We start from the raw sequence: 26,514 nt of genomic DNA on the forward strand, positions 1-26,514 counted from the left end.
GGTTAAATTTCTCTGTGTATAATAACAAACGATGCCACTTTGCTAATAGTTGACAGGACTCACATGATTTCCGGTTAGCTCTGGATCGTCTCCTCTCCCGAGGTTGTGTCCGTTGGCTGGGCCCCTGAGTGGCTGACCTAACAATCCTCTCCATGATCTCATCAGCTGTATCATCTGTGCAGTTCATTGGGTCATCACTGACAGAGCACCATGGGGGAACACGCCCTAAAAAAGAAAGGTAAGAATCAGATCACTTTACTGTTTTTTTTTGTGGCATATATTATTGATGACATGCAGTGCAATTGCTATTTTTTGTTTTCAGTATGTCTTCATATGATGTCACATCGCTGCCGCCACACTTGGCAGGAGTTGCCTCTTGCACCTTTTGTGTTAGCTTGAATTATTCTCTTCAATCACCCTTTCATCATCCGAGGGCAGAGCCATGTGATTCAGACATTTTTGACTTCAGACATTTTTGATACGGTTTTCAAGTAGGCAACCCTGCCCTAACTGGTGTTTCATCGAAGGGGCTCAACAGTAGAACCAGCGTCCTGGAACCACCCCACCAGTCGCTCTGGGCTATATATCACTCTGCTCTGCCCGTCCTCTCCACTGCCAGCCTGATTGCGCAACTGATCACTCCTCTCCTGCCAAAGCCGTTGAATGCTGCCTCAGCCTACATGGTGATGTCTGTGGCCATTTTTTTGTGGGCTTGATCTCTAACCCAAGGAACTCAAAAGGCTCCCCAGACTGTCAGCCCTGGGAAGCCCCTACAGCCCACCTCCAACAGGAGGTTCCAGGCTCTCCATCCCCTCTGTTGGATTTTGAGGATGAGGGTCTGATATTTCCCAAGCTTGCTTTCATGTGCCTCAATCCTTTCCTAAACACCAGAAGTAAAAAAACCCCATCTTAGGTCTCTTCACCAGACCATGGTGTTTTTGGCCGTTTTTACATCATCCTATGTTATGGTGTGTCTTGGCACGCTATTTTATTTGGTTTAATGTGGTTTGCAAAAGTTTTTTGGACATGTCATAGTCTGACATTTTTGCTGTACTATAGCCTTGCATTTTTGGTGGATTTATGGACTTGCGATTTTGTGGTGTTTTTGGCCATGTGTCTTGGCACGCTATTTTATGTGGTTTAATGTGGTTTTCAGCAATTTTTAGGACGTGTCATTTTTTGACATTTTTGCCATACTATAGCCTTGCATTTTTGGTGGATTTTTGGACATGCTATTTTGTGTTGTTTTTGGCTGTTTTTGCAACATAATTTCCTATGGCGTGTCTTGGAATGCTATTTCATGTGGTTTAACGTGGTTTTTAGCAGTTTTGGTGACATTTCATATTTTCACATTTTTACCATACTATAGCCTTGCACTTCTGGAGGATTTGTGGACATGCTATTTTGGGGTGTTTGCCGTTTTTTGAAAATCCTTTGCTATGGCGTGTGTTTGGACGCTATTTTATTTTGTTTAATGTGGTTTTCAGCACTTTTTAGGACGTGTCATTTTTTGACATTTTTGCCATACTATAGCCTTGCTTTTTTGGTGGATTTTTCGACATGCTATTTTGGGGTGTTTCTTACCCTTTTTAGAAATTCCTTTCCTATGGCGTGTCTTGGCACGCTATGTTATGTGGTTTAATGTGATTTTCAGCAGCTTTTTAGGACGTCATATTTTGACATTTTTGCCATACTATAGCCTTGCATTATCGGTGGATTTTTCGACATGCCATGTGCTGTTTTTGACCGTTTTTGGAAAATCCTTTGCTATGGCGTGTCTTTGCACGCTATTTGACGTAGTTTAAAGTAATTTCCAGCACATTTTAGGACGTGTCATTTTTTGACATTTTTGCCATACTATAGCCTTGCATTTTCGGTGGATTTTTCATCATGCTATTTTGGGATGTTTTTGTCTGTTTTTGGAAAATACTTTGTTATGGCGTGTCTTTGCACGCAATTTTATGTAGTTTGAAGTGGTTTCCAGCACTTTTTAGGACGTGTCATATTTTGACAATTTTGCCATACTATAGCCTTGCATTTTCGGTGGATTTTTCGACATACTATTTTGGTGTGTTTTTGGCTGTTTTTGCAACAGCATTTGCTATGATGTGTTTTTGCACGCTATTTTATGTAATTTAAAGTAATTTTCAGCACTTTTTAGGACGTGTCATATTTTGACATTTTTGCCATACTATAGCCTTGCATTTTTGGTGGATTTTTCGACATGCTATTTTGTGTTGTTTTTGACTGTTTTTGGAAAATCCTTTGCTATGGCGTGTCTTTGTACGCTATTTTATGTGGTTTAATGTGGTTTTCAGCACTTTTTAAGATATGTCATATTTTGACATTTTTGCCATACTATTGCCTTGCATATTCGGTGGTGGATTTTTCGTCACGCTATTTTGGGATGTTTTTGGCTGTTTTTGGAAAATCCCTTGCTATGGCGTGACTTTGCACTGTCTTTTATGTAGTTTGAAGTGGTTTCCAGCACTTTTTAGGACGTGTCATTTTTTGACATTTTTGCCATACTATAGCTTTGCAATTTTGGTGGATTTTTCAACATGCCATTATGTGTTGTTTTTGACCATTTTTGCAACAGCATTTGTTATGGCGTGTCTTTGCACGTAATTTTATGTAGTTTGAAGTGGTTTCCGGCACTTTTTAGGACGTGTCATGTTTTGACAATTTTGCCATACTATAGCCTTGCATTTTCGGTGGATTTTTTCGAACATGCCATTATGTGCTGTTTTTGACCGTTTTTGTAAAATCCTTTGCTATGGCGTGTCTTTGCACTCTATTTTATGTAGTTTAAAGTGGTTTCCAGCACTTTTTAGGACGTGTCATTTTTTGACATTTTTGCCATACTATAGCCTTGCAGTTTTGGTGGATTTTTCAAAATGCTATTTTGGGGTGTTTTTGACCGTTTTTGGAAAATCCTTTGTTATGGCGTGTCTTTGCATGCAATTTTATGTAGTTTGAAGTGGTTTCCAGCACTTTTTAGGACGTGTCATATTTTGACATTTTTGCCATACTATAGCCTTGCATTTTTGGTGGATTTATGGACTTGCGATTTTGTGGTGTTTTTGGCCATGTGTCTTGGCACGCTATTTTATGTGGTTTAATGTGGTTTTCAGCAATTTTTAGGACGTGTCATTTTTTGACATTTTTGCCATACTATAGCCTTGCATTTTTGGTGGATTTTTGGACATGCTATTTTGTGTTGTTTTTGGCTGTTTTTGCAACATAATTTCCTATGGCGTGTCTTGGAATGCTATTTCATGTGGTTTAACGTGGTTTTTAGCAGTTTTGGTGACATTTCATATTTTCACATTTTTACCATACTATAGCCTTGCACTTCTGGAGGATTTGTGGACATGCTATTTTGGGGTGTTTGCCGTTTTTTGAAAATCCTTTGCTATGGCGTGTGTTTGGACGCTATTTTATTTTGTTTAATGTGGTTTTCAGCACTTTTTAGGACGTGTCATTTTTTGACATTTTTGCCATACTATAGCCTTGCTTTTTTGGTGGATTTTTCGACATGCTATTTTGGGGTGTTTCTTACCCTTTTTAGAAATTCCTTCCTATGGCGTGTCTTGGCACGCTATGTTATGTGGTTTAATGTGATTTTCAGCAGCTTTTTAGGACGTCATATTTTGACATTTTTGCCATACTATAGCCTTGCATTATCGGTGGATTTTTCGACATGCCATTATGTGCTGTTTTTGACCGTTTTTGGAAAATCCTTTGCTATGGCGTGTCTTTGCACGCTATTTGACGTAGTTTAAAGTAATTTCCAGCACTTTTTAGGACGTGTCATTTTTTGACATTTTTTGCCATACTATAGCCTTGCATTTTCGGTGGATTTTTCATCATGCTATTTTGGGATGTTTTTGTCTGTTTTTGGAAAATACTTTGTTATGGCGTGTCTTTGCACGCAATTTTATGTAGTTTGAAGTGGTTTCCAGCACTTTTTAGGACGTGTCATATTTTGACAATTTTGCCATATACTATAGCCTTGCATTTTCGGTGGATTTTTCGACATACTATTTTGGTGTGTTTTTGGCTGTTTTTGCAACAGCATTTGCTATGATGTGTTTTTGCACGCTATTTTATGTAATTTAAAGTAATTTTCAGCACTTTTTAGGACGTGTCATATTTTGACATTTTTGCCATACTATAGCCTTGCATTTTTGGTGGATTTTTCGACATGCTATTTTGTGTTGTTTTTGACTGTTTTTGGAAAATCCTTTGCTATGGCGTGTCTTTGTACGCTATTTTATGTGGTTTAATGTGGTTTTCAGCACTTTTTAAGATATGTCATATTTTGACATTTTTGCCATACTATTGCCTTGCAAATTCGGTGGATTTTTCGTCACGCTATTTTGGGATGTTTTTGGCTGTTTTTGGAAAATCCCTTGCTATGGCGTGACTTTGCACTGTCTTTTATGTAGTTTGAAGTGGTTTCCAGCACTTTTTAGGACGTGTCATTTTTTGACATTTTTGCCATACTATAGCCTTGCAATTTTGGTGGATTTTTCAACATGCCATTATGTGTTGTTTTTGACCATTTTTGCAACAGCATTTGTTATGGCGTGTCTTTGCACGTAATTTTATGTAGTTTGAAGTGGTTTCCGGCACTTTTTAGGACGTGTCATGTTTTGACAATTTTGCCATACTATACCTTGCATTTTCGGTGGATTTTTCGACATGCCATTATGTGCTGTTTTTGACCGTTTTTTGGAAAATCCTTTGCTATGGCATGTCTTTGCACTCTATTTTATGTAGTTTAAAGTGGTTTCCAGCACTTTTTAGGACGTGTCATTTTTTGACATTTTTGCCATACTATAGCCTTGCAGTTTTGGTGGATTTTTCAAAATGCTATTTGGGGTGTTTTTGACCGTTTTTGGAAAATCCTTTGTTATGGCGTGTCTTTGCATGCAATTTTATGTAGTTTGAAGTGGTTTCCAGCACTTTTTAGGACGTGTCATATTTTGACATTTTTGCCATACTATAGCCTTGCATTTTCGGTGGATTTTTTCGACATGCCATTATGTGCTGTTTTTGACTGTTTTTGGAAATTCCTTTGCGATAGCGTGTCTTTGCACGCTATTTTATGTAGTTTAAAGTAATTTTCAGCACTTTTTAGGGTGTGTCATTTTTGACATTTTTGCCATACTATAGCCTTGCATTTCGGTGGTGGATTTTTCAACATGCTATTTTGGGGGTGTTTTTTGCCGTTTTTGGAAAATCCTTTGCTATGGCGTGTCTCTGCACGCTATTTCATGTAGTTTAAAGTAATTTTTTAGCACTTTTTAGGACGTGTCATTTTTTGACATTTTTGCCATACTATAGCCTTGCATATTCGTGGATTTTTCGTCACGCTATTTTGGGATGTTTTTTGCTGTTTTTGGAAAATCCTTTGTTATGGTGTGTCTTTGCACGCAATTTTATGTAGTTTAAAGTTGTTTCCAGCACTTTTTAGGACGTGTCATTTTTTGACATTTTTGCCATACTATAGCCTTGCATTTTGGGTGGATTTTTCATCATGCTATTTTGGGATGTTTTTGGCTGTTTTTGGAAAATCCTTTGTTATGGCGTGTCTTTGCACGCAATTTTATGTAGTTTGAAGTGGTTTCCAGCACTTTTTAGGACGTGTCACATTTTGACAGTTTTGCCATACTATAGCCTTGCATTTTCGGTGGATTTTTCGACATGCCATTATGTGCTGTTTTTGACCGTTTTTGGAAAATCCTTTGCGATGGCGTGTCATTGCATGCTATTTTATGTAGTTTGAAGTGGTTTCCCGTACTTTTTAGGACGTGTCAAATTTTGACATTTTTGCCATACAATAGCCTTGCATTTTTGGTGGATTTTTCAACATGCTATTTTGTGTTGTTTTTGGGTGTTTTTGCAACAGGATTTGCTATGGCGAGTCTTTGCACTCTATTTTATATGGTTTAATATGGTTTTCAGCACCTTTTAAGACATGTCATATTTTGACATTTTTGCCATACTATAGCCTTGCAATTTTGGTGGATTTTTCGACATGCCATTTTGGGGTGTGTTTTTTGCCCGTTTTTGGAAAATCCCTTTGCTATGGCGTGTCATTGCACGCTATTTCATGTAGTTTGAAGTGTTTCCAGCACTTTTTAGGACGTGTCATTTTTTGACATTTTTGCCATACTATAGCCTTGCCATTTTGGGTGGATTTTTCATCATGCTATTTTGGGATGTTTTTATCTGTTTTTGGAAAATCCTTTGCTATGGCGTGTCTTTGTACGCTATTTTATGTGGTTTAATGTGGTTTTCAGCACTTTTTAAGACATGTCATATTTTGAATTTTTGCCATACAATAGCCTTGCATTTTTCGGTGGATTTTTCGACATACAATTTTGGTGTGTTTTTGGCTGTTTTTGCAACAGCCTTTGTTATGGTGTGTTTTTGTATGCTATTTTATGTAGTTTAAAGTAATTTTCAGCACTTTTTAGGATGTGTCATTTTTGACATTTTTGCCATACTATAGCCTTGCATTTTTGGTGGATTTTTCGACATGCCATTGTGTGCTGTTTTTGACCGTTTTTGGAAAATCCCTTGCTATGGCATGTCTTTGCACTCTATTTTATGTAGTTTAAAGTGGTTTCCAGCACTTTTTAGGACGTGTCATTTTTTGACATTTTTGCCACACTATAGCCTTGCATTTTCGGTTGATTTTTCGACATGCCATTATGTGCTGTTTTTGACCGTTTTTGGAAAATCCTTTGCTATGGCGTGTCTTTGCACGCTATTTGACGTAGTTTAAAGTAATTTCCAGCACTTTTTAGGACGTGTCATTTTTTGACATTTTTGCCATACTATAGCCTTGCATTTTCGGTGGATTTTTCATCATGCTATTTTGGGATGTTTTTGTCTGTTTTTGGAAAATCCTTTGTTATGGCGTGTCTTTGCACGCAATTTTATGTAGTTTGAAGTGGTTTCCAGCACTTTTTAGGACGTGTCATATTTTGACAATTTTTTGCCATACTATAGCCTTGCATTTTCGGTGGATTTTTTCATCATACTATTTTGGTGTGTTTTTGGCTGTTTTTGCAACAGCATTTGCTATGATGTGTTTTTGCACGCTATTTTATGTAATTTAAAGTAATTTTCAGCACTTTTTAGGACGTGTCATATTTATGACATTTTTGCCATACTATAGCCTTGCATTTTTGGTGGATTTTTCGACATGCTATTTTGTGTTGTTTTTGACCGTTTTTGGAAACTCCTTTGCTATGGCGTGTCTTTGTACGCTATTTTATGTGGTTTAATGTGGTTTTCAGCACTTTTTAAGACATGTCATATTTTGACATTTTTGCCATACTATAGCCTTGCATTTTCGGTAGATTTTTCACCATGCCATTATGTCCTGTTTTTGACCGTTTTTGGAAAATCCCTTTGCTATGGCGTGACTTTGCACTGTCTTTTATGTAGTTTGAAGTGGTTTCCAGCACTTTTTAGGACGTGTCATTTTTTGACATTTTTGCCATACTATAGCCTTGCAATTTTGGTGGATTTTTCAACATGCCATTATGTGTTGTTTTTGACCATTTTTGCAACAGCATTTGTTATGGCGTGTCTTTGCACGTAATTTTATGTAGTTTGAAGTGGTTTCCAGCACTTTTTAGGACGTGTCACATTTTGACAATTTTTGCCATACTATAGCCTTGCAGTTTTGGTGGATTTTTCAAAATGCTATTTTTGGGGTGTTTTTGACCATTTTTGGAAAATCCTTTGCTATGGCGTGTCTTTGCACGCAATTTTATGTAGTTTAAAGTCATTTTCAGCACTTTTTAGGACGTGTCATCATTTTTGACATTTTTGCCATACTATAGCCTTGCATTTTCGGTGGATTTTTCATCATGCTATTTTGGGATGTTTTTGTCTGTTTTTGGAAAATCCTTTGTTATGGCGTGTCTTTGCACGCTATTTTTATGTAGTTTGAAGTGGTTTCCAGCACTTTTTAGGACGTGTCACATTTTGACATTTTTGCCATACTATAGCCTTGCATTTTCGGTGGATTTTTCGACATGCCATTGTGTGCTGTTTTTGACCGTTTTTGGAAAATCCCTTGCTATGGCATGTCTTTGCACTCTATTTTATGTAGTTTGAAGTGGTTTCCAGCACTTTTTAGGACGTGTCATTTTTTGACATTTTTGCCACACTATAGCCTTGCATTTTCGGTGGATTTTTCGACATGCCATTATGTGCTGTTTTTGACCGTTTTTGGAAAATCCTTTGCTATGGCGTGTCTTTGCACGCTATTTTGACGTAGTTTAAAGTAATTTCCAGCACTTTTTAGGACGTGTCATTTTTTGACATTTTTTGCCATACTATAGCCTTGCATTTTCGGTGGATTTTTCATCATGCTATTTTGGGATGTTTTTGTCTGTTTTTGGAAAATCCTTTGTTATGGCGTGTCTTTGCACGCAATTTTATGTAGTTTGAAGTGGTTTCCAGCACTTTTTAGGACGTGTCATATTTTGACAATTTTGCCATACTATAGCCTTGCATTTTCGGTGGATTTTTCGTCATACTATTTTGGTGTGTTTTTGGCTGTTTTTGCAACAGCATTTGCTATGATGTGTTTTTGCACGCTATTTTATGTAGTTTTAAAGTAATTTTCAGCACTTTTTAGGACGTGTCATATTTTGACATTTTTGCCATACTATAGCCTTGCATTTTTGGTGGATTTTTCGACATGCTATTTTGTGTTGTTTTTGACCGTTTTTGGAAAATCCTTTGCTATGGCGTGTCTTTGTACGCTATTTTATGTGGTTTAATGTGGTTTTCAGCACTTTTTAGACATGTCATATTTTTGACATTTTTGCCATACTATAGCCTTGCATTTTCGGTGGATTTTTCACCATGCCATTATGTCCTGTTTTTGACCGTTCTTGGAAAATCCCTTGCTATGGCGTGACTTTGCACTGTCTTTTATGTAGTTTGAAGTGGTTTCCAGCACTTTTTAGGACGTGTCATTTTTTGACATTTTTGCCATACTATAGCCTTGCAATTTTGGTGGATTTTTCAACATGCCATTATGTGTTGTTTTTGACCATTTTTGCAACAGCATTTGTTATGGCGTGTCTTTGCACGTAATTTTATGTAGTTTGAAGTGGTTTCCAGCACTTTTTAGGACGTATCACATTTTGACAATTTTTGCCATACTATAGCCTTGCAGTTTTGGTGGATTTTTCAAAATGCTATTTTGGGGTGTTTTTGACCATTTTTGGAAAATCCTTTGCTATGGCGTGTCTTTGCACGCAATTTTATGTAGTTTTAAAGTAATTTTCAGCACTTTTTAGGACGTGTCATATTTTGACATTTTTGCCATAGTATAGCCTTGCATTTTCGGTGGATTTTTCATCATGCTATTTTGGAATGTTTTTGTCTGTTTTTGGAAAATCCTTTTGTTATGGTGTGTCTTTGCACGCTATTTTATGTAGTTTGAAAGTGGTTTCCAGCACTTTTTAGGACGTGTCACATTTTGACAGTTTTGCCATACTATAGCCTTGCATTTTCGGTGGATTTTTCGACATGCCATTATGTGCTGTTTTTGACCGTTTTTTTTGGAAAAAATCCTTTGCGATGGCGTGTGTCTTTGCACGCTATTTTATGTAGTTTTTGAAGTGGTTTCCAGTACTTTTTAGGACGTGTCATATTTTGACATTTTTGCCATACTATAGCCTTGCATTTTTGGTGGATTTTTCGACATGCCATTATGTCCTGTTTTTGACCGTTTTTGGAAAATCCTTTGCTATGGCGTGACTTTGCACTCTATTTTATGTAGTTTGAAGTGGTTTCCAGCACTTTTTAGGACGTGTCATATTTTGACATTTTTGCCATACTATAGCCTTGCAATTTTGGTGGATTTTTTCGACATGCCATTATGTGTTGTTTTTGACCGTTTTTGCAACAGCATTTGCTATGGCGTGTCTTTGCACGCAATTTTATGTAGTTTAAAGTAAGTTTTTTCCAGCACTTTTTTAGGACGTGTCATTTTTCGACAACATTTTTGCCATACTATAGCCTTTGCATTTCGGTGGATTTTTTGACATGCCATTATGTGTTGTGTTTTTGACTGTTTTTGGAAAATCCTTTGCTATGGCGTGTCTTTGTACACTATTTTATGTAGTTTAATGTGGTTTTTCAGCACTTTTTAAGATATGTCATATTTTGACATTTTTGCCATACTATAGCCTTGCATTTTCGTGGATTTTTCGTCATGCTATTTTGGGATGTTTTTGTCTGTTTTTGGAAAATCCTTTGTTATGGCGTGTCTTTGCACGCAATTTTATGTAGTTTTTAAAGTGGTTTCCAGCACTTTTTAGGACGTGTCACATTTTGACAGTTTTGCCATACTATAGCCTTGCATTTTCGGTGGATTTTTCGACATGCCATTATGTGCTGTTTTTTGACCGTTTTTGGAAAAATCCTTTGCTATGGCGTGTCATGCACGCTATTTTATGTAGTTTGAAGTGGTTTCCCATACTTTTTAGGACGTGTCATATTTGACATTTTTGCCATACTATAGCCTTGCATTTTTGGTGGATTTTTCAACATGCTATTTTGTGTTGCTTTTGGGTGTTTTTGCAACAGGATTTGCTATGGCGTGTCTTTGCACTCTATTTCATGTAGTTTGAAGTGGTTTCCAGCACTTTTTAGGACGTGTCATTTTTTGACATTTTTGCCATACTACTATAGCCTTGCAATTTTGGTGGATTTTTCGACATGACATGCCATTATGTGCTGTTTTTGACCGTTTTTGGAAAATCCTTTACTATGGCGTGTCTTTGCACGCAATTTTATGTAGTTTAAAGTAATTTTCAGCACTTTTTAGGACGTGTCACATTTTGACAATTTTGCCATACTATAGCCTTGCATTTTCGGTGGATTTTTCATCATGCTATTTTGGGATTTTTTTGTCTGTTTTTGGAAAATCCTTTGTTATGGTGTGTCTTTGCACGCAACTTCATGTAGTTTGAAGTGGTTTCCAGCACTTTTTAGGACCTGTCATTTTTTGACATTTTTGCCATACTAGCCTTGCATTTTCGGTGGATTTTTCGTCACATGCTATTTTGGGATGTTTTTTTGGCTGTTTTTGGAAAATCCTTTGTTTATGGCGTGTCTTTGCACGTTATTTTATGTAGTTAAAGTAATTTTCAGCACTTTTTAGGACGTTTAATATTTTGACTTTTTGCCATACTATAGCTTTGCATTTTCGGTGGATTTTTCGACATGCCATTATGTGCTGTGTTTTTGACCGTTTTTGGAAAATCCTTGCTATGGCGTGTCTTTGCACTCTATTTTATGTAGTTTTAAAGTGGTTTCCAGCACTTTTTAGGACGTGTCACATTTTGACAATTTTTGCCATACTATAGCCTTGCAGTTTTGGTGGATTTTTCAAATGCTATTTTGGGTGTTTTTGACCGTTTTTGGAAAATCCTTTGCTATGGCGTGTCTTTGCACGATTTTATGTAGTTTAAAGTAAATTTCCAGCACTTTTTAGGACGTGTCATATTTTGACATTTTTGCCATACTATAGCCTTGCAATTTTTGGTGGATTTTTCGACATGCCATTATGTGTGTTTTTGACCGTTTTTGCAACAGCATTTGCTATGGCGTGTCTTTGCACGCTATTTTATGTAGTTTAAAGTAATTTCCAGCACTTTTTAGGACGTGTCATTTTTGACATTTTTGCCATACTATAGCCTTGCATTTTCGGTGGATTTTTCGACATGCCATTATGTGTTGTTTTTGACTGTTTTTGGAAAATCCTTTGCTATGGCGTGTCTTTGTACACTATTTTATGTAGTTTGAAGTGGTTTTCCAGCACTTTTTAGGACGTGTCATTTTTTGACATTTTTGCCATACTATAGCCTTGCATTTTGGGTGGATTTTTCATCATGCTATTTGGGATGTTTTTGACTGTTTTTGGAAAACCTTTGCTATGGCGTGTCTTTTGCACGCTATTTTATGTGGTTTGAAGTGGTTTTTCAGCACTTTTTAAGGACGTGTCATATTTTGACATTTTTGCCATACTATAGCCTTGCATTTTCGTGGATTTTTCGTCATGCTATTTTGGGATGTTTTTGGCTGTTTTTGGAAAATCCTTTGTTATGGCGTGTCTTTGCACGCAATTTTATGTAGTTTAAAGTTGTTTCCAGCACTTTTTAGGACGTGTCATTTTTTGACATTTTTGCCATACTATAGCCTTGCATTTTGGGTGGATTTTTTCATCATGCTATTTGGGATGTTTTTGTCGTTTTTTGGAAAATCCTTTATTATGGCGTGTCTTTGCACGCAATTTTATGTAGTTTAAAGTGGTTTCCAGCACTTTTTAGGACGTGTCACATTTTGACAGTTTTTGCCATACTATAGCCTTGCATTTTCGGTGGATTTTTCGACATGCCATTATGTGCTGTTTTTGACCGTTTTTGGAAAATCCTTTGCTATGGCGTGTCTTTGCACGCTATTTTATGTAGTTTGAAGTGGTTTCCCATAGCACTTTTTAGGACGTGTCATATTTTGACATTTTTGCCATACTATAGCCTTGCATTTTTGGTGGATTTTTCAACATGCTATTTTGTGTGTTTTTGGGTGTTTTTGGAACAGGATTTGCTATGGCGTGTCTTTGCACTCAAAATTTCATGTAGTTTGAAGTGGTTTCCAGCACTTTTTAGGACGTGTCATTTTTTGACATTTTTGCCATACTATAGCCTTGCAATTTTGGTGGATTTTTCGACATGCCATTATGTGCTGTTTTTGACCGTTTTTGGAAAATCCTTTTACTATGGCGTGTCTTTGCACGCAATTTTATGTAGTTTAAGTAATTTTCAGCACTTTTTAGGACGTGTCACATTTTGACAATTTTGCCATACTATAGCCTTGCATTTTCGGTGGATTTTCACATGCTATTTTGGGATGTTTTTGTCTGTTTTTGGAAAATCCTTTGTTATGGTGTGTCTTTGCACGCAACTTCATGTAGTTTGAAGTGGTTTCCAGCACTTTTTAGGACGTGTCATATTTTGACATTTTTGCCATACTAGCTTGCATATTCGGTGGATTTTTCGTCACGCTATTTTGGGATGTTTTTGCTGTTTTTGGAAAATCCTTTGTTATGGCGTGTCTTTGCACGTTATTTTATGTAGTTGCAAAGTAATTTTCAGCAAAGGATTTTTAGGACGTTCAAAAACATTTTGATGCATTTTTGCCATACTATAGCTTTGCATTTTCGGTGGATTTTTCGACATGCCATTATGTGCTGTTTTTGACCGTTTTTGGAAAATCCCTTGCTATGGTGTGTCTTTGCACGCTATTTTATAGTTTAAAGTGGTTTCCAGCACTTTTTAGGACGTGTCATATTTTTTTGACAATTTTGCCATACTATAGCCTTGCAGTTTTGGTGGATTTTTCAAAAAAATCGACATGCTATTTTGGGGTGTTTTTGACCATTTTTGGCAAAAAATCCTTTGCTATGGGTGTGTCTTTGCACGCAATTTTATGTAGTTTAAAGTAATTTTCCAGCACTTTTTAGGACGTGTCATATTTTGACATTTTTGCCATACTATAGCCTTGCAATTTTGGTGGATTTTTTCGACATGCCATTATGTGTGTTTTTGACCGTTTTTGGCAAAGGATTTTTGCTATGGCGTGTCTTTGCACGCTATTTTATGTAGTTTAAAGTAATTTTCCAGCACTTTTTAGGACGTGTCATTTTTTGACATTTTTGCCATACTATAGCCTTGCATCTTCGGTGGATTTTTCGACATGCCATTATGTGTTGTTTTTGACTGTTTTTGGAAAATCCTTTGCTATGGCGTGTCTTTGTACACTATTTTATGTAGTTTAATGTGGTTTTTCCAGCACTTTTTAGGACGTGTCATTTTTTGACATTTTTGCCATACTATAGCCTTGCATTTTGGGTGGATTTTTCATCATGCTATTTTGGGATGTTTTTGTCTGTTTTTGGAAAATCCTTTGTTATGGCGTGTCTTTGCACGCAATTTTATGTAGTTTGAAGTGGTTTCCAGCACTTTTTAGGACGTGTCACATTTTGACAATTTTGCCATACTATAGCCTTGCATTTTGGTGGATTTTTCAAAAACATGCTATTTTTGGGATGTTTTTGGCATGTTTTTTGGAAAATCCCTTTGTTATGGTGTGTCTTTGCACGCAACTTCATGTCAAAAAAGTTTGAAGTGGTTTCCAGCACTTTTTAGGACGTGTCATATTTTGACATTTTTGCCATACTATAGCCTTGCATTTTCGGTGGATTTTTCATCATGCAATTTTGGGATGTTTTTGACTGTTTTTGGAAAATCCTTTGCTATGGCGTGTCTTTAAAACGCTATTTTATGTAGTTTGAAGTGGTTTCCAGCACTTTTTAGGACGTGTCATATTTTCACAATTTTGCCATACTATTGCCTTGCATTTTCGGTGGATTTTTCATCAATGCTATTTTGGAATGTTTTGAACGTTGTTTTTGGAAAATCCTTTGTTATGGCGTGTCTTTGCACGCAATTTCATGTAGTTTAAAGTGGTTTCCAGCACTTTTTGGAACGTGTCATATTTTGACATTTTTGCCATACTAACAGCCTTGCATATTTGGTGGATTTTTCGACAAGGCTATTATGGCAAAATTGTCAAAATTTGACACGTCCGTTTTTGGAAAATCCTTTGCTATGGCGTGTCTTTGCACACTATTTTATGTATTTTAAAGTGGTTTCAGCACTTTTTACCCCAAATAGCATTTTGAAAAATCCACCAAAATGCAAGGCTATAGTATGGCAAAAATGTCAAAAAATGACACGTCCTAAAAAGTGCTGAAAACCACTTCAAACTACAATAAAATTGCGTGCAAAGACACGCCATAGTAAAGGGATTTTCCAAAAAAACGGTCAAAAACAGCACATAATGGCATGTCGAAAAATCCACCGAACTTTGCAAGGCTATAGTATGGCAAAAATTGTCAAAATATGACACGTCCTAAAAAGTGCTGGAAAACACTTCAAACCACATAAAATTGCGTGCAAAGACACGCCATAACAAAGGATTTTTCCAAAAACAGACAAAAACATCCCAAAATAGCATGATGAAAAATCCACCGAAAATGCAAGGCTATAGTATGGCAAAATTGTCAAAATGTGACACGTCCTAAAAAGTGCTGGAAACCACTTCAAACTACATAAAATAGCGTGCAAAGACACGCCATAGCAAAGGATTTCCAAAAACGGTCAAAAACAGCACATAATGGCATGTCGAAAAATCCACCGAAAATGCAAGGCTATAGTATGGCAAAAATGTCAAAAAATGACACGTCTTAAAAAGTGCTGAAAATTACTTTAAACTACATAAAATAGCGTGCAAAGACACGCCATAGCAAAGGATTTTCCAAAAACGGTCAAAAAACCCCCAAAATAGCATGTCGAAAAATCCACCAAAACTGCAAGGCTATAGTATGGCAAAAATGTCAAAAAATGACACGTCCTAAAAAGTGCTGGAAACCACTTCAAACTACATAAAATAGCGTGAAAAGACACGCCATAGCAAAGGATTTTCCAAAAACGGTCAAAAACAGCACATAATGGCATGTCGAAAAATCCACCGAAAATGCAAGGCTATAGTATGGCAAAAATGTCAAAAATGACACGTCCTAAAAAGTGCTGGAAACCACTTTAAACTATATAAAATTTGTGCAAAGACACGCCATAGCAAATGCTGATTTTGCAAAAACGGTCAAAAACAACACATAATGGCATGTCGAAAAATCCACCAAAATTGCAAGGCTATAGTATGGCAAAAATGTCAAAATATGACACGTCCTAAAAAGTGCTGGAAAATTACTTTAAACTACATAAAATAGCGTGCAAAGACACGCCATAGCAAAGGATTTTCCAAAAACGGTCAAAAACACCCCAAAATAGCATGTCGAAAAATCCACCAAAATGCAAGGCTATAGTATGGCAAAAATGTCAAAATATGGACACGTCCTAAAAAGTGCTGGAAACACTTTTAAACTACATAAAATTGCGTGCAAAGACACGCCATAGCAAAGGATTTTCCAAAAACGGTCAAAAAACAGCACATAATGGCATGTCGAAAAATCCACCAAAATTGCAAGGCTATAGTATGGCAAAAATTGTCAAAATATGACAGGTCCTAAAAAGTGCTGGAAACCACTTCAAACTACATGAAATAGCGTGCAAAGACACGCCATAGCAAAGGATTTTCCAAAAACGGTCAAAAAACAGCAAATATGGCATGTCGAAAAATCCACCGAAAATGCAAGGCTATAGTATGGCAAAAATTGTCAAAAAATGACACGTCCTAAAAAGTGCTGAAAATTACTTTTAAACTACATAAAATTGCGTGCAAAGACACGCCATAGCAAAGGATTTTCCAAAAAAACGGTCAAAAACATCCCAAAATAGCATGTTGAAAAATCCACCGAAAATGCAAGGCTATAGTATGGCAAAAATTGTCAAAATATGACACGTCCTAAAAAGTGCTGGAAACCACTTTCAAATTACATAAAGTTGCGTGCAAAGACACGCCATAGCAAAGGATTTTCCAAAAACGGTCAAAAACAGCCACATAATGGCATGTCGAAAAATCCACCAAAATGCAAGGCTATAGTATGGCAAAAATGTCAAAATATGACACGTCCTAAAAAGTGCTGGAAACCACTTCAAACTACATAAAAATTGCGTGCAAAGACACGCCATAGCAAAGGATTTTCCAAAAAACGGTCAAAAACATCCCAAAATAGCATGTTGAAAAATCCACCGAAAATGCAAGGCTATAGTATGGCAAAATTGTCAAAAAATGACACGTCCTAAAAAGTGCTGGAAACCACTTCAAACTACATAAAATAGCGTGCAAAGACACGCCATAGCAAAGGATTTTCCAAAAACGGTCAAAAACAGCACATAATGGCATGTCGAAAAATCCACCGAAAACTGCAAGGCTATAGTATGGCAAAAATTGTCAAAATATGACACGTCCTAAAAAGTGCTGGAAACCACTTCAAACTACATAAAATAGCGTGCAAAGACACGCCATAGCAAAGGATTTTCCAAAAACGGTCAAAAACACACACAAAATGGCATGTCGAAAAATCCACCGAAAATGCAAGGCTATAGTATGGCAAAAATGTCAAAAAATGACACGTCTTAAAAAGTGCTGGAAAACCACTTTAAACTACATAAAATAGCGTGCAAAGACACGCCATAGCAAAGGATTTTCCAAAAAACGGTCAAAAAACACCCCAAAATAGCATGTCGAAAAATCCACCGAAAATGCAAGGCTATAGTATGGCAAAAATGTCAAAAAAATGACACGTCCTAAAAAGTGCTGGAAACCACTTCAAACTACATAAAATAGCGTGCAAAGACACGCCATAGCAAAGGATTTTCCAAAAACGGTCAAAAACAGCACAAAATAATGGGCATGTCGAAAAATCCACCGAAAAATGCAAGGCTATAGTATGGCAAAAATGTCAAAAAATGACACGTCCTAAAAAGTGCTGGAAACCACTTTAAAAACTATATAAAATAGAGTGCAAAGACACGCCATAGCAAAGGATTTTGCAAAAACGGTCAAAAACAACACATAATGGCATGTCGAAAAATCCACCAAAATTGCAAGGCTATAGTATGGCAAAAATGTCAAAAAATGACACGTCCTAAAAAAGTGCTGGAAAATTACTTTAAACTACATAAAATAGCGTGCAAAGACACGCCATAGCAAAGGATTTTCCAAAAACGGTCAAAAACACCCCAAAATAGCATGTCGAAAAATCCACCAAAATGCAAGGCTATAGTATGGCAAAAATGTCAAAAAATGACACGTCCTAAAAAGTGCTGAAAACCACTTTCAAACTACATAAAAATTGCGTGCAAAGACACGCCATAACAAAGGATTTTCCAAAAAAACAGTCAAAAACATCCCAAAATAGCATGATGAAAAATCCACCGAAAATGCAAGGCTATAGTATGGCAAAAATGTCAAAATATGACACGTCCTAAAAAGTGCTGGAAACCACTTCAAACTACATAAAATTGCGTGCAAAGACACACCATAACAAAGGATTTTCCAAAAACAGACAAAAACATCCCAAAATAGCATGATGAAAAATCCACCGAAAATGCAAGGCTATAGTATGGCAAAATTGTCAAAATGTGACACGTCCTAAAAAGTGCTGGAAACCACTTCAAACTACATAAAATTGCGTGCAAAGACACGCCATAACAAAGGATTTTCCAAAAACAGACAAAAACATCCCAAAATAGCATGATGAAAAATCCACCGAAAATGCAAGGCTATAGTATGGCAAAATTGTCAAAATATGACACGTCCTAAAAAGTGCTGAAAACCACATTAAACCATATAAAATAGAGTGCAAAGACACGCCATAGCAAATGCTGTTTCAAAAACAGACAAAAACAACACAAAATAGCATGTCAAAAAATCCACCAAAAATGCAAGGCTATAGTATGGCAAAAATGTCAAAATATGACACGTCCTAAAAAGTGCTGAAAAATTACTTTAAACCACATAAAATAGCGTACAAAGACACACCATAGCAAAGGTTTTTCCAAAAACGGTCAAAAACAACACATAATGGCATGTTGAAAAATCCACCGAAAATGCAAGGCTATAGTATGGCAAAAATGTAAAAAAAATGACACGTCCTAAAAAGTGCTGAAAATTACTTTAAACTACATGAAATAGCGAGCAAAGACACGCCATAGCAAAGGATTTTCCAAAAACGGTCAAAAACAACACATAATGGCACGTCGAAAAATCCACCAAAATTGCAAGGCTATAGTATGGCAAAAATGTCAAAATATGACATGTCGTAAAAAGTGCTGAAAACCACATTAAACCACATAAAATAGAGTGCAAAGACACGCCATAGCAAATGCTGTTGCAAAAACGGTCAAAAACAACACAAGATAGCATGTCGAAAAATCCACCAAAAATGCAAGGCAATGTACATGCACTTTTTGCCGTGGTGTAAGAAGTCCCAGACCATCATGAAACGAGCCGGCCACTCTAAAGCCCAGCTTGAAGTGGGTTTCCCTCCAGTGGTGGAGAGATACACGTCTATGATCACTTGTGTCCGGCCTCATCTAGTCAAAGCTGTGTGTACAGGTCAAACATTGCTTGTATTTTGCTTGTATGGCAAAAATGTCAAAATATGACACGTCCTGAAGAGTGCTGAAAATTACTTTAAACTACATAAAATAGCGTGCAATGACACGCCAAAGCCAAGGATTTTCCAAAAACGGTCAAAAACAGCACATAATGGCATGTTGAAAAATCCACCAAAAATGTATGGCAAAAATGTCAAAATATGACATGTCTTAAAAAGTGCTGAAAACCACATTAAACCACATAAAATAGCGTGCAAAGACACACCATAGCAAATGCTGTTGCAAAAACGGTCAAAAACAACACAAAATAGCATGTCAAAAAATCCACCAAAAATGCAAGGCTTTAGTATGGCAAAAATGTCAAAAAATGACACGTCCTGAAGAGTGCTGAAAATTACTTTAAACTACATAAATCAGCGTGCAATTACACGCAAAGCCAAGGATTTTCCAAAAACGGTCAAAAACAACACAAAATTTTAGGTCGAAAAATCCACCGAAAATGCAAGGCTATAGTATGGCAAAAATGTCAAAAAATGACACGTCCTGAAAAGTGCTGGAAACCACTTTAAACTACATAAAATAGCGTGCAAAGATCCGCCATAGCAAAAGATTTTACAAAAACAGCAAAAAAACACCCTAAAATTGCATGTTGAAAAATCCACCAACAATGTATGGCAAAAATGTCAAAATATGACATGTCTTAAAAAGTGCTGAAAACCACATTAAACCACATAAAATAGCGCTCAAAGACACACCATAGCAATGGCTGTTGCAAAAACAGCCAAAAACACCCCAAAATTTTATGTCGAAAAATCCACCGAAATCGCAAGGCTATAGTATGGCAAAAATGTCAAAAAATGACACGTTCTAAAAAGTGCTGGAAACCACTTTAAACTACATAAAATAGCGTGCAAAGACACGCCATAGCAAAGGCTGTTGCAAAAACTGGCCAAAAACATCCCAAAACAGCATGTCGAAAAATCCACCAAAAATGCAACAAATGACACTTCCTAAAAAGTGCTGGAAACCACTTTAAACTACATAAATTAGCGTGCAATGACACGCCAAAGCAAAGGATTTTCCAAAAACGGTCAAAAACAACACAAAATTTTATGTCGAAAAATCCACCGAAAATGCAAGGCTATAGTATGGCAAAAATGTCAAAAAATGACACGTCCTAAAAAGTGCTGGAAACCACTTTAAACTACATAAAATAGTATAGTACATAAAACTTTAAACTACATAAAATACATGGCTATAATCAACATTTACTGTCCCACAGCTTCTCCAACATGGCGGTGTTATAGACAAGTATTTGCTTTTAATCTGGGGTGTAACAAGGAATCTGATTACATTTTCCAACAGTGCTCTCTCCAAATACGTGAGGATGTTGTTGACTGTTGTGTTTTCCAAAAATGTAACTTTTTCTTTTGTAATAGTCACACCCAGTTCTTTTTCCCACACTTTAATATTCAATGTTGCATTTCCTGTTCTCTCAAATAGGTATTTATATAATGTAGATATTATCCTATATTTCTTTGAATTGTAAACTCCCCTTATAGTTCTAATAATCCAATTTTTATCCAAATTTACATCATTCTTTATTTCTCTAACTAAATAGTCCCTCAGTTGCAAATATCTGAAGCAGTCATGGCTGCTTCAAGTATAGTTTTGTTTCAACTCCTGGAAACTCATAACATTACAGTGCATAGTGCCGTTATACCATGTGGAATCCATTATTTGAACCTTAGATCAAAACTAGCTGTGGTAAAATGTTTATCATAGGCTATCCATTGAAGTAGTTTTCGTATTAAATTAAATCACAATTCTAATGTGAACCTAGTGGCACAACTACCTGCTGAAGTATATCCTTTGCATCATTTGTGTCTCCTTTGACCATTCCATATGAACCTTGAAATAATTTTGTCCCAGACTCGAAATTGATTTTCAGGGATATCAATAGATAGTGACTGAAATAAGTAGAGGAGTCTTGGTAGTGTAGTCTATTCGTGAGCTGAAATTCAGGGGAAGGGCAACCAACGTCTCAGTATCTCTCCTAATATCCTGATCCACTTTGATATAATTGACTTTATATAATTTATCTATTTCTTTTGTTAATGTTACCTCTAGGTATGTCTTTTTTCAGCACTCCAATTCAAATTATATTTTTGTCGTATTATTTTAGATGGTTGACAGTTTATTGTTAAAATTTGGGATGAAGACCACATCTTCAGGCTTTTTGCTGATGATGTGGTCTTCATCCCCTTGAGTTTATCCCCTTGAGTTCTTAATTCTGCCTGATAGCTTGCACCAGGGGCTCTATAAAAATTGCGAATAAGGTTGGGCGAAAGGCAACATCCCTGTCGGGTAGATCTCTCTAATGTTATACTATCAGTCAGACTGGGTCGGCAGTCTAAGCAGGTCTCACTGTTCTTTCCCTTGGGATTCACTGATATTACAGCTTCCTTCCATGATGGTGGGAGTTCACCATGTTCAAGTGTGTAATTGATTGATGATGATTCAAGTAGTGGAATAAGTTTTTCGCTGAGTTTTTTGTACCACTCAGGAGGAAGATCTGGTGACTTATTTGTTTTTAATCTACTTATTTCTTTCTCCATTTCTGCTCTTGTTATGGTTGAAGTCATTGGGTCATTCTGGTCTTTCACAGTTTACTGGTAAATCCAGTGTCTCCAGAGAAGCCCTTATTTGCTCAATATCAGCACACGGTGGTTGGCTATACAAATTACTGTAATAATTCCTGAAAATAGTTTCAGTCTCTTTGTATTCATAAGTCCTTTCAGTCTGTCAATTTTACAGTCTTCTTGCTAATAATCTGGTTGCTCTAGGCCCCACCTCACAGGAGGACTGTTACAAAAATCTTGTTTTCTTTTCTATCCCCGTGGTTAATAATTCATCTGAACTTTCCCTAATTTCTTCAATTTCTGGTAGTAATGATAGGTAATTGTAGGCTTAACATACCACACCTAGTGAAAGATCAGCTTTAAGGCTTCAGGTAGGATTACTTCAGTGAAATAGAAATGTTTATGCAGTGCACCTGGAGCTTTCATGGCCATAGAGGAAAATCACTGTGTACTGAATGGATGGTGGCAGTAAACATAGTAAAACATATTAATGAGACTGACCTCTGGTGCTGCTGGCTCTGGTGCGTGAACGGAGGCCTGGCACTGTGGACGTCACACTATCTCCACCCTGCAGGCTACTCCTAAGTACAGCCTTCATGTTCTCATGTTCAGCTGCATCTTCAGCATACTGGATACCCTGGGGCTGGTTCTCCTGTGCATCTGATGGGCCACTGCCAAATTTACCACTCTGAAGGGAGAGGGCACAGAATTAGGATATCTGACATTATGTTACTAGGAGAAAAAATAACTCAGTTCCATGCTCGGAAACTTTTAGTGTGTATGAAGAACCGCAAGAAAAAGCTTTAAATATCAAAGTTATCATACAGGTTAATATTTACAAGCAACACAGCACCTTCCAGTCTAAAATAAGAACAATTAGTCATTTCATACAGTCAAAAGTTTCACATACATGTTTAAGGTGCTATTTATTATGTTTCACAAACAAAACATAAAAAATTCCCTATGACTGTTTCTTGCAACAGTGCAGACATGGCTGGCTCAAGAAGACAGCTTCTCAGTCTGAGGTCCATTAAAGTTGACCAGGAAGTAGCTCGTCCTAGTGAGATTTACTCAACACTTCGAATGACATCATACAAACTCTTTCTTTACTTGTCATCACCTTCAAGCTTCCTCATTCATGTAAGGTCAGACGCACACAAGGCCTGTCAGTCTAACTGATGACCTGTCCTCGTAAATACACCTGTTATTGTTCAAAGTTATGACAGCACAGTCTGGCTGAATGTTAGTCATAACGGAAAGGTTACATGCACTTGTTTACACACAAAGTCACCTCCTACCTCACTGTCATCGTCATCCTCACTCTACAGAGATAAAGAAAATGGAAGAAGAAAATGCCAAGAGGTGTGTTGTAAATACCTCTGCTGTCAAGTGAACACTTTCTGAGTACAAAGTTACAATTTTCCAGGAAAGACTCTTTGGGATTTCAGCTTAATGAGCATACACTGCTGAGATACATGGATTTAAAATAATAAAGAAGCACATATGTAGTCCTTGATTTCTGTCATAAACTTTACAGGAATAGTTTAATATTTTAGGAAATATGTTTATTTGCTTTTTGCTGAGAGTTATAGTAAATATATAGCTGGACCCAGCAGTTGGTTAGCTTAGCTTAGTAGTTCAGACAGGAAGCAGCGAGATACAGCTAACCTAGTTCTGTCCGGAGATAAAAAATTGGCCTACCACCACCTCTAAACTGGGATCAATAATAGGTACTGCCCAATCGCCCGAGCCAAGTAAAACTCCACGTTGGACTAGTAAATCTAGCAACTCACTTGCCTGATAAAAAAATAATTAAACACAGTTTTTCGTGGAACTGATGATGGAAGTACCTTAAGAGTGAGCCATCTTGCTTCTTTCTCATCTCTGTTGAGAGTTGCATATGCACTTAAGAGAAAATGGCAGCTAGTTAAGACAAAATTTTTGAGTTAAAGTGCAAGTGAGCGTTTCAATTATCCTGGAAAAAGGAGTTTAGTCCGGTAGGGTTAGTAGTGTAGGCCAAACTCCAACTATGTATTGCACAGTTTGACGTAAGTTTGAGAACAAAGCGAACAAAACTGGGTCACTTTTCAAAGACATGGCATGTGTCTGAAAAAGGTCACTGGGGTTCCATAACAAGAGCTGACAGCATCTCGCTTGCATGGCAGCTTGGGATGCCAACAACCCCAAACTCCGGGCCTTGCTGGTGCTATGAAACATGACTCGTAATTTTAGTACATGTTGTTATTTGATAACTGTAAAAAAATAATTTGTTTAGGGGCAAGTAAAAACAGCCTTTGGGAAAGTAGACCCATTTGATCAATTGCGCAAGTGAAAAAAAAAAAAAAATGAAAGCTCACTAATTAAGACGTTATTACTTTTTTGTGCCAAAAAAAAAATTAAAAAAAATTGTGTTTTCACCTGCTTTTAATTGTACTCTGATTTTTTTCACCTTCAGACACAGCGAGGCCAGCTGTCTGCCTCTGCTTTCAGTCTTTAAGCAAGGCTAAGCTTATCTGGTTCCAGATGAGAGTTGCATTAATCTTCTCATCCAACTCGTGGTAAGAAAGTGAACAATGTCAAACTATTCCTTTAAACATCAAAATTGCAATGAGATTTTTACCCCCTATACTATAAAAAAAAAACATTGCACCTATATACAAGCTATGGAACAGGAGAGCATATTCGACTGAACATCTTTTTAAGAGTGCGGCTGAGGTGTGGGCGTTGTTATTTCTCCTTCAGGGATGTCCAAAGGTTTGAATTTTCACACAGTGATTGAATTAGGGTCCCTTTGAAGAGAGAGGGGCCCCTGCCAAGGCTCGCTGTGGAGTCCGCTCTGAGCAGCAAACTCCTCAGGGTTTAAGGGATTTTAATCATGCAGGGAGGTATTTGCTCTGGCCTTTCTTAGCCTGCTGCAGCTACAGAATGAGATACACTAAAAACAACTCACTGATTGTTGTTACAGTAACCTATACATGTGAATACAGGGGAACTATGCTGATGTCATTACAAATGTATGCTGCATCTGTTAGAAATTGCCACGTTTGGCACTTTAACTAGATTAAGGTTATAACCAGTGTCTAGGGATTGCTCTTACTGTCTCATAGAATTGAGAAAGTAAAAACTAAATAAAGACGAGGATCAGGAAATGGAGAAAGTGTATGTGTGACCTTTGCTCGTGGTGAGGAGCACTTACATCTGTTATCATTTTTCCCCTGGTCTTGTTCCTCTCTCTGTGGTTGGCCCTCTTCTGTTTCTGCTGGAGCACGCGCTCTCTTGTTGTACGATACTCCAGGGCAAATTCACTCAGGATCTTGCTAAAGCGATGAATGCTGACCTCACGTACCGCGTAAATCGGATGGCCCAGGAACAGCAGAAAGGCATGAAACCTGCAGATGTGTAAAGAAACATCAGAAATACTTTGGTGGAAACAGTTTATATATGCTTCAAAAGTAACCATGAATCTACAATAAAAATGGTTTTACATGCCATTAAAAATGTTAGAAATATTGGTAACAATATACACATTTTGGCAGAAAAATACAGGACATTTCTATTCTAATTCAGCATGGAGTCATTTTCTACACCTGAGCATACCTGTTGAGTATTCTTCGATGTACAATCTTCAGAATAATGATTCTCTCTGCACAATCTTTGAGGAAGTCAGACATTTTTTGTTTCAATGCTGGTTTCATCTCATGTTTCGCAATAACCTTGAGGTGATCCCATGATGCTTTGCACCTTCGCTCCATCTGGGACAAATTGTCTTGAAGCTGGTCAAAGTCCACCTGACAACAATATCACAGACAAAAAGTCATCACCAACTGTTGAGGATTAACATCAATGGATATTAAATTTTGATTTACTACCACAGGGGAGCTAGTGATTACAGTTACAGTGGTCAACCGCTTATATGGATGAAAAAGCTTGGGACAAAATCTACAAAAAAGCAGTTTAAATAATAGGCTTATATTAATCAAGTAGTCTGCTTATAGTGTTCATTCTGGGGCTTTACTTTCATTTCTTTTACATTACTCCCATCATAATGTTTTGTCATGGGATACCTGAGGCTAGTGCTGAATGCACATGTGCTGGAAGAAGAAAGCCATATTCGATCAATGACAATCAATTTCCTCGAAACTTGTGTCTGCTTGTTAGTGATGCAAGTAATAGAGACAAAAAATGAATGTGCACTGGGAAGGCACCTGTGGTTGAATCTGCCCTTGCCAGGGGGTTTGACAATGTTCACTCATGCAATGTCCCCGTAATAAAACAGCTGTACTAAATTTTGAAACAGTTAATGAAATTCAGTAAATACAGCACTCCTACAGTCATGGAAAACCAGCAAAAGTAAGTTTTGTTCAGTGCCATGACACTGTTATAGTAATCTTCCATGGATAATCTTAAACATAATTCAACAAATTCATTTTCTGTAGCTGATGATATAACATAGCTCTAATATGTTTCGATGTGTGATGTTTTGTTTACTATCACATACTTGTCTTCTCCCCACGTTTTGTCTCTCCCCTCATGTCCTCCAGCTAGCTGACATTAAATCAGATATGTTTTAAAAATGCCAGGCAAGTGGGGAACGAAAATAAGTTATTATGAGCCCTTAAAAGTTATTAGAATTTTTTTGAAAAGTTTGTCCATTAAAATGTGTGGAAACCCTGTAA

At 37.0% G+C, this 26,514-nt stretch overlaps 1 protein-coding gene across 4 annotated transcripts in view; it reads right to left on the reverse strand.

Moving 5' to 3' along the window:
* fhod3b (formin homology 2 domain containing 3b) overlaps positions 1-26,514 on the reverse strand; it is a 130,252-nt gene that overhangs the window by 3,919 nt on the left and 99,819 nt on the right. For 3 of the 4 annotated variants that reach the window (XM_042489536.1, XM_042489534.1, XM_042489537.1), the window contains 5 exons: positions 25,436-25,626; positions 25,035-25,227; positions 23,137-23,160; positions 22,340-22,526; positions 64-225 (listed from right to left, as the gene is read on the reverse strand). In XM_042489536.1, the coding sequence (XP_042345470.1) occupies positions 64-225; positions 22,340-22,526; positions 23,137-23,160; positions 25,035-25,227; positions 25,436-25,626 (757 nt within the window). The remainder of the gene's footprint in view (positions 1-63; positions 226-22,339; positions 22,527-23,136; positions 23,161-25,034; positions 25,228-25,435; positions 25,627-26,514) is intronic. The other variant, XM_042489535.1, reaches the window with a different exon arrangement.

The sequence above is a fragment of the Plectropomus leopardus genome, chromosome 7, assembly GCF_008729295.1.
Source record: "Plectropomus leopardus isolate mb chromosome 7, YSFRI_Pleo_2.0, whole genome shotgun sequence".
NCBI classification, from domain to species: Eukaryota; Metazoa; Chordata; class Actinopteri; order Perciformes; family Serranidae; genus Plectropomus; species Plectropomus leopardus.